Consider the following 8,195-nt stretch of genomic DNA (forward strand, 5'->3'; position numbering starts at 1 on the left):
CAACACCTTTGTTTATAGATGTTGGAGATTGGCCTGACTGTGACTGTCTGGATGTGCTCTCTTCATCCTCTGACATGGGAGCTGGCTTGGAGCTCTTCTGCCTGGCTGTGTGTTTCCTGGACGGGGCCGCCTTTTATAGTTGCCTTTGGTATCTCTGCTTTTCTCTGTATCTCTGTTTCTGTCTCCTTGAACCCCAGTCGGCCTTGGCAGATGGCCGCTCACACTGAGCCTGGTTCTGCTGGAGGTTTCTTCCCGTTAAAAGGGTGTTTTTCCTCCCCACTGTCGCTACAAGCATGCTTAGTGTCTTAGTGTGACGGATTGCCTTCAAGTCAATAAGTCGACGCAATCAACTGGTTTTTTCTTAAATAGAAAACTGTGAATTAATTTGACTGTATGATCCGATGAATTGCAAAGTGCCTTGAGATGACATTTAGAACTAGTCTGTGGTTTTGCAAACAGGATAAAAAATGTTGTTTTTAACAAAAGCATAGCCTGCTTCTAAGCAGATTCAAAAGAGAGGTCAAATAAAAGTGAGCCATACCACTAAGTAGGGGTTGGCTGCGTCTGTATGTGGTGGGCAGAGGGCCCAGGCGTTCCTGCCGCTGGTTCAGAACTCGGCACAGATGGCCCGTGTGGCGCAGGCTGCCGACGGTAATGCTGTGCAGGTACACAGGCTCCACAAAGTGGCTCAGCAAGGCCCCCTGTAGGCCCAAGATGTTCCACCTGAGAGACAGGGAAGCAGAAAGACAGGGAGGGGGAAAAAAAGAAAGATGAGGCCTAGTCAGGAGGAGAGATAGGACTGGCTGGTGGAAAAAGACAGACAGACTGATGTGAGAGCTTCAGTGACAGGTAGAGACAATTTGATCATTATCTTGATGTGGGACGTGATGAATCACAGCCACTGGGTCGTCAGCACTAACACTTACAAAAACACACACATCCTCTTCCCTCAGATACGAACCATCATCGGCAACAACAACACAGCCAAAGGTCAGTACATCAGCACACATTACATGGAGCAACACATTACCATGTGTGCATTCATCAGTGCCACGGAGGTTAATGCACTGCAGGAGAGTTACGTTGATTGCTCAGTGTGAGGGCCAATCACCTTCAGGTTTGCTTAGGAAGCCTCAAAATCGCTGCGGGGATAATCCTACCTGCCGCACTGACACAAAGCTCTGCAGCCAGCTGGTCATGTGCCACCTAGCGTGGAAAAACCCCTCTATTTAACCAATAGATGTCAATTTGAGGGTGAAAAATGATAATTAGTTTATTACCGTTCCTGGCATTTATCCGGGTAGATGTGCTGTTTACCTGAGCTTCTTACATTATGCTTCTAATATTTACATCATTGTTCTTTTTGTTCATCGATGTATTTTTTCTTGAAAGCAATTATAGCGCCTGCTTGTCTTTTCTCTTTTTTTTCCTCCTTCCCTCCCCAACATTTGCTGGCTTAATAATCACTCATTACAGATACTTTTGCTTCCCAAGCAGTCAATTAACATCAACGGCTTTCTGGGAATCACTAAACGGCTGCATGCCTGCATCCGCTTTACCTACAATCTGTCGCTAAGATCTGCCTTTCCCTCTCAAACAGAAAAAAAAAAGGAGCTTTGTTCAGCAGGCAGCTCCCTAAACGTACAGATCCTAAGTGCACTGACGACTTAAAAAAAAAAAAAAAAAAAAAAGATAAAGTTTGGCCTGAAATATTAATTTACTCCGAAAGCAACACCGTGAATTGGAGACATCTTCTAATCTCATGCAAGAAAAGACAGCCATCTGGCTCGGGAAGAGACCTTTTTCCTTCCCTCTCCGCATCCATCCTTTCCTCTCTCCTCCAGTAAATGCCGACCCATTAAAGTAATGTGTTCATCTGCATAAAACTGCAGTGAAATTGAGAACATCATCGTTATATGAAAGCCATTTAGGCCCCTCAATTAAATCCAGCTGTCGCCTTCAAATCAAATATTTGCAAAGCGTCTTCGCCGGGCAGCGCTTAAAACAACAAAGCGATGATCGTCGGTCGAGGCGGTGATAACTGTCATGGAGGATGTTTATGATAAGAGCAAGGATCCTAATATCCCCTTTGGTCAAAGCTGGAACAACTATAATAAAGTGCAGGAAGTAAAGGGAGTGAGGAAATAAAAAAGTAATGGGAGGTTGCACAATGAGTGGGACAGAGGACAAAAAGAGTATCCAGGGGATCACTTTAAGACTGCAGCAGAGAGCGGGGAGTGTGCGGCCCTAAGCTGCTCTCAGTTCCGCCCTCCTCTCCTGACCTTGATAAACCGCTCCTCGGTGACCCACTCACTTTAACGGCAGCCACTGATCATTTACAGCGTTTAAAACAAAAAAGGAAGCTGCGGAGCAAGAGGAGCACGTCTGCCGTCTTCTCCTGGCAGGAAGGAGGGTAAAGGGTGGATGGGAGGGATAAAAAGGCAGGATGTCCCCTCTACCTCCTCCGTCACTCTATTTTTTGTCCAGTAATTGCTTTCACCCTTGTTGGTGACCTGGGTAGATTTAATCACACCGTCCCCAACCCTGGCCAACTGAATCCAATTGGTCAAATTAACAGCGGCTACACAGGAGAGGGGTTCACCTCGTGCTTTCACCCGCCTTCTAGCTGCTGCCTGCTTCTTCCTCTCTGTTTCTCTAACACTCACACACGGTATGGGCTGCTATCCTTATGAGGACTTTAAATTGACCATTCATTTCTAACCCAGGCATAACCCAGATCCTCACCCTAACCCCTCGCATATCAGAGGTTTACAGTTACTAAGTACTTTAACTTTGTCACATTACTACAGTAATTTTTTTGAGGAGATGTTCTCCATCGGGTATTCGAAAAATTTGTTAAAAAAACAATCCTCTGGAATTTGTTTCCAAGTTTGAAGACGTTTTGCTTCCCATCCAGGAAGCTTTTTCAATCCAAAATGTCAGGAATAGCGTTGAGTTTGAGGTTTTATACAGTAGCCCATCAAAACCTTGTTTTTGTTTTGAAACCATGCAAATTGACACTGACAAAAGGGTCCATCCCTTTGGATTGGGGGTCGTTTGGCTTCTTCTGTTAGCCTGTGATGCCCCATACTTGTCTATGCATCTGAAAGAGGGGGTTGTTAAAGGGAATTGTCAGCCTGGCTGAATAGGCGGGTCTTCTGCTCTCCTGTACAGGGGGTGGGGTTGCGATGATAATGGGAATAATCAACTGAATTGCTGCATTGAGTTGTTTTTGAATATATAGCCCGGTATGGATTTTATATGTCCAGTTTTTCAAAAAACAAAATAGTGGGCACAGCTTATAGTGAGGTGCGCTCTATAGCCTGGAAAAACTGTACTTCTTCATTTAGAATCTGAAACATTCCTCATTTCTACAAATTAATTGAGCCATTTCTACAAATTAAAGTATGATCAATATTTACAATGAAAGGATTTAATTATGTGGAACCATTAGAGAACTGCTCTCTATTTGTCCTGGTCCAACCTCCTTACTGGTTGGTGGCAATATTGCACCACATTGTTGTTTGCAAAGATTTAAAATCTAAAATAGTTATTTTAGATCTTAAATCTGTGCAAGCTATTTTTACTGTTACAATTCTTCAACATATTGACCTAAAAGCTGATAAACCCAAGTTACTCCTAAATCATTCTGTATTATTAGTGGAAAAAAACTTAGTAAAATTTTTTGTTTTGCTTCTAAGTTATTTTAAAATCAATGCAGTTTAGTTTTTGTTCATCCTCAACCGAACTTACAGCACAGCCATTCCATTTGTGTTAATCTTATTTCAGGTCTTCAACAAATTTTGCCTCTATTGTTTTTACCAAAGGGAAGTAAAGGGACAAAAAAAAAAAAAACTGTTTTCTCACTTCTTTGTATGAAAAAAAAAGTGGTACTTTTACTTGACCAATTATTAGGAACAACAATAAGTTATTTTCTCATCAGCAACTTTCACTTTTACCAAAATAATTTTCTGATATATTCACTTCATGCACTTTTACCTTTATACACCCCAGCCCATTACCAATACATTCCTAATACAACCCAACAAGCAAACCTTTTCTTACTGGGACCAGTAGACTGGTCCTCACAACAATAAAATTGGCCTTAAAATTGTCATAAAATAAGAAATACGCGTTAACTCACTCTGTTGCAAGTCAACTCTGGCCATATATATATACTTCAGTTATCAAAATTATATTTAATATAGGGAAAAAACTATCTTTAACTAGCTAGATAAGTAATGATATTCACTATGACTAGACTATAAATGTGGACTATAAATTATTATTTTATTTTACTAAGATTTTTCATTATTAACGATACAGTAAAACCAAAAAGGTCCAATTAAAAACAAACTTTTTCAGTCTTCTACTTGTTAAACTGGATGCAAGCTTAAGTATAGCATTAGAACAAAGTGGGTAAACTGCGACCATTAGTCATATAATTCATAAAAAGTGAGTGAAGAGTTGACGTTAAAACAAAGACTGCACTCGTTAATTAGAATAGGATTACTAAATTCAGACACATATGGGAAATCAATACAAGCACTACCTTGACTAGCATGCTTCCTTAACGCATACGCAGAGAAATGGATTAGGTAAATATCAGACAAATCTCTGCTTGGCTTTTATAAAGCCTAATTCAAAATACCCCAGTCTAGTAAATCTCTGCTCTTTATAAGAAAGGTAATCTTCTAATAAAGTTAACCTTTCCGTCACTCGGTTTACCTTTCTTTGCTTAAATGGAAAAGAAATTTCATGGGTGATTGAATGAAGACGTTTTTTTCTTTCTTCTGTCTTTCTTCCTCCCTGTCTTTCTATCCGTCTTTCCTTCCTTTCTCCCTGTCTGTCTTTCTGTCCTTCCTTCCTTCCTTACTTACCTACCAAAGTGCCCCAATTTACCTACCAAAGTGCCCCAATGTGTAAAAATATAAAAAAATAAATTGTAATTTTGTCATAATTTCAAATGGATAGAAGTATAGAGAGTAGTTATCTATATTCCAGTATTCCAAGTATAACCCATTGTAAATAAACTTTCCTTTAGACTCACTGATTTAAGATGAAAAAAACAAAACAAAGTTCTGTGTGTGAAGTAAAAATAGCCTTTAGAATTTGTATATAGCAGTAACCTGAAAATCAGTTTTGTTATATTTTATCATCACACTGTCTTGAGTCAATAGTTCATAAAATAAATGTTATTTATGTGCCTGTGATGTCCCTTTCTATTTAGGGACAAAACATAAGTGATCTATTAGTCGCCCCTCCTGGTCAATAATCATTAGTGGAATTATGTTATATAGATATTATGTTATTCTTAGACATTTTTCAAAGTTCCACATTTGTGTGACAATTTTTTCTATAATCTCTTTTGCTGCTGTAAACACCAGAATTTACCCATTGTGGGACAATAAAGGGATGTTCTATTTTCTATTTCTATTCTATTAGATAGAGCCTCAGTTTAACTTATAGTTTCAAGCATCTGACATGCTGATGTGAGTAAATCTACTTTATGGCAGACAGCATTGATTAAGTAACATCACTTGGTTACTACGAAAAATCCGAGTCACAGTGGCAGTGATTCTACAACACTGGTACACATGGGAGTAAACATGGCATATGAGTCATGGCGTTCATGTTAAATAATTTTTTTAAATGTCCCAAAAAACATTAAATTCAGTGTCCAGCACATTGGATCAGTCCATTTGCTGCACATGTTCAGAAAGGTCCAAACAAACAGCAGCAAACCATTTGAAAACAAATCCAACCACTTTTTTCTGCCAGTGGAGACTTCGGCAACAACATCTAAAAGCAGCAAACTCTGCTCTCCAGAGCGAGTACATTGGTAGCCCCGCCTCCTACTCTCCTCTATCTTGTCTGCTGTCATGATTCATGCATCCATTATTTAATCTAAATGAAAAAATGGAGAACAGATAAGCAGATCATGGCCTGTCTACAGTGAAAAGAAGGACTGGGTTATTTACTTTTGCCTTCGCCTTTTCGGAAACACAGGAAGGAGCAATCAGCTAAGTTAGAATGGGCTTAGAGATTGGAAAAAAATCTTTCATTCCTTGTGAGATAGCATGAAAAGTCAGCTGAGCACATTGCCAATATGAAAAGAAAAAGGGAGAAAAGAAAACATAGTGAGGAAAACAACAAAAAAAGGGATAAGTAGAGAGGGACAAAACGTAGAACAAATAATGTAGGTCTATTCTATAAAAATTTCTGTATCTGTATAACAGGTCTGTTTTATGTATTGTCTTCTCAATTCAGAGGGCCCCCAGCCTGTTTTTGCCTAGGGCCCCAAATATCCTAAATCCACCCCTGATCATCAGGTGTGCATTAGACATAAAATAAGAAACAGCAGGCCTACAATGACTGTATACAGTTTAGTCAGGAATTCCTGTAACAACTATAGTAAAAGGTCTTGGTTGTAGCCCTAATGGGTCCTACTCACATGTTTAAAGAGTTTCCAACCAAATAGTTTATGCTGCAGAACTGACCTGGTGATCTTGTCAGTGCAGGACATGGTGATGAGTTGTTCCCCTTGCAGGATGCCATCCCACGTCTGGACAGGCCCTCGGCATCGCAAAGGAACCGTCCCTTCGCCAGACTCGATTTTGGTCCGCAGGTGGCTTCGATGCTTCCTCATTAGATGTCTGCTGCTGTGTACTTGAAATGAGGAAAAAGAGGAGAGGCCCGTTTAAATAAATGCTCTTTGAATGGAGCTAGGATCTTGTTTATTCAAATCCCTGCTTGGGTTTTGCTGTTTGTGAGAGAAAAAGACTTTGATTTAATTTAAGAATACAACATGTGTCTTATGTTCACATGAAGCTAAGATGCTAATGCCACATGATTCAAATCTGCATTCAGGATGAACGCGACATTATAGGCTAGTATTTAGATTTTAACAGTGTTCTAAAATACATAAAATGAGTAGATTCCAGTGAGTGTTGTTTCTTATTTGCATGTTCTCGGCCTAATATAATGATGTTATGTTTATATGTTCCTGTTTTCAACCCATCCATTTTCTGACACGCTTAATCCCAAGTGGGGTCGCGAGGGGTGGGGTCCAGCTGTCTATGGGCGAGAGGCGGGGTAGACCCTTTAGCCAGGTTGCCAGTCCATCACAAGGCAACACAGAGACAAACAGGACAAACAACCATTCACCTAAGGAGAATTTAAAGACGTCAATTAATCTAACTGTAGGGGGAAGTAAGAGTACCCAGAGAGAACCCACACATGCTTAGGGAGAACATGCAAACTCCATGCAGAAAGACCCCGGGCCGGGAATTGAACCCCCACCGTGCTACCCACTGTGCCACTGAGCAGCCCTTGTTCCTGTTTTAGGAGCCTGAATAGTCCACCATCCGCTTAAAGACAGGTTATCAAAGGCTACATTTACACTGCAGGCCTTGATGCTCAATTACGATTTTTTTGTGAAATCCAAATTTTTTTTTCGTTGCCTTTCATATTTCCAAATATATATGACTTGTTTGTGATCTCCTGTGTGAACTGCAATCATACCACGCAAGTGTCCCGAATGTGTAGTGGACGCAATGACGTCACAGGCTAGCGCGCGCTATGTTTACGAAGTAAACATGGATTGTAGTACTGCTGCGCATCTAGTGGTCTTTTCCAACCATAAAAACTCAATCTTTTCGATATGGTTAAACATAAATACTGCTCTCTGCCATGGTTGTTGTTTTTCTTGCCACTTCTGCGTAGCAAGACGCAGAATAGAGACCTTTGTCGGGTATTAATGCCGTTCAGGTCGGATAAATGCGACCTGGTGTTCAGACACAGGTCACATTTGAAAAGATCAGATTCGTATCGGATTCAGGACCACATAGCCAAGTTGCCATTTGCCGCACTGGAAAAAATCTGATCTGTGTTGTTCAGACTGCCATGAAAAGATCAGATCCAGGTCGCATATGGGCAAAAAAAAATCGGATTTGTGTCACTTCAGGCTGCAGTGTGAACGTAGCCAAAATCCGTGACTCACAGAAACTGTATCCTTGTCCTTCAAAACTCGTCAACCAAATGTCAATTTAAGAAATTATATTTAAGCCTCAATAGTCTCACATTTTATGTGACTAAAAACGCAGTTTCCCCCTTTATTTTCATTCCTTTCTATGTTGCTGTTGCTATGATCTGACAGGAGCTAAAAAATTAAGCCCCTGCTTCTGGCTCTGAAC

At 40.5% G+C, this 8,195-nt stretch overlaps 1 protein-coding gene across 2 annotated transcripts in view; it reads right to left on the reverse strand.

Moving 5' to 3' along the window:
• Positions 1 to 8,195, reverse strand: part of adarb2 (adenosine deaminase, RNA-specific, B2 (inactive)) — a 293,464-nt gene that overhangs the window by 20,670 nt on the left and 264,599 nt on the right. For both annotated transcript variants that reach the window (XM_015373546.1, XM_015373545.1), the window contains exons 7-8: positions 6,501 to 6,669; positions 542 to 723 (exon numbers count right to left, since the gene is read on the reverse strand). In XM_015373546.1, the coding sequence (XP_015229032.1) occupies positions 542 to 723; positions 6,501 to 6,669 (351 nt within the window). The remainder of the gene's footprint in view (positions 1 to 541; positions 724 to 6,500; positions 6,670 to 8,195) is intronic.

Source organism: Cyprinodon variegatus, unplaced genomic scaffold, assembly GCF_000732505.1.
Source record: "Cyprinodon variegatus isolate N-32 unplaced genomic scaffold, C_variegatus-1.0 Scaffold88, whole genome shotgun sequence".
Taxonomy (NCBI): domain Eukaryota; kingdom Metazoa; phylum Chordata; class Actinopteri; order Cyprinodontiformes; family Cyprinodontidae; genus Cyprinodon; species Cyprinodon variegatus.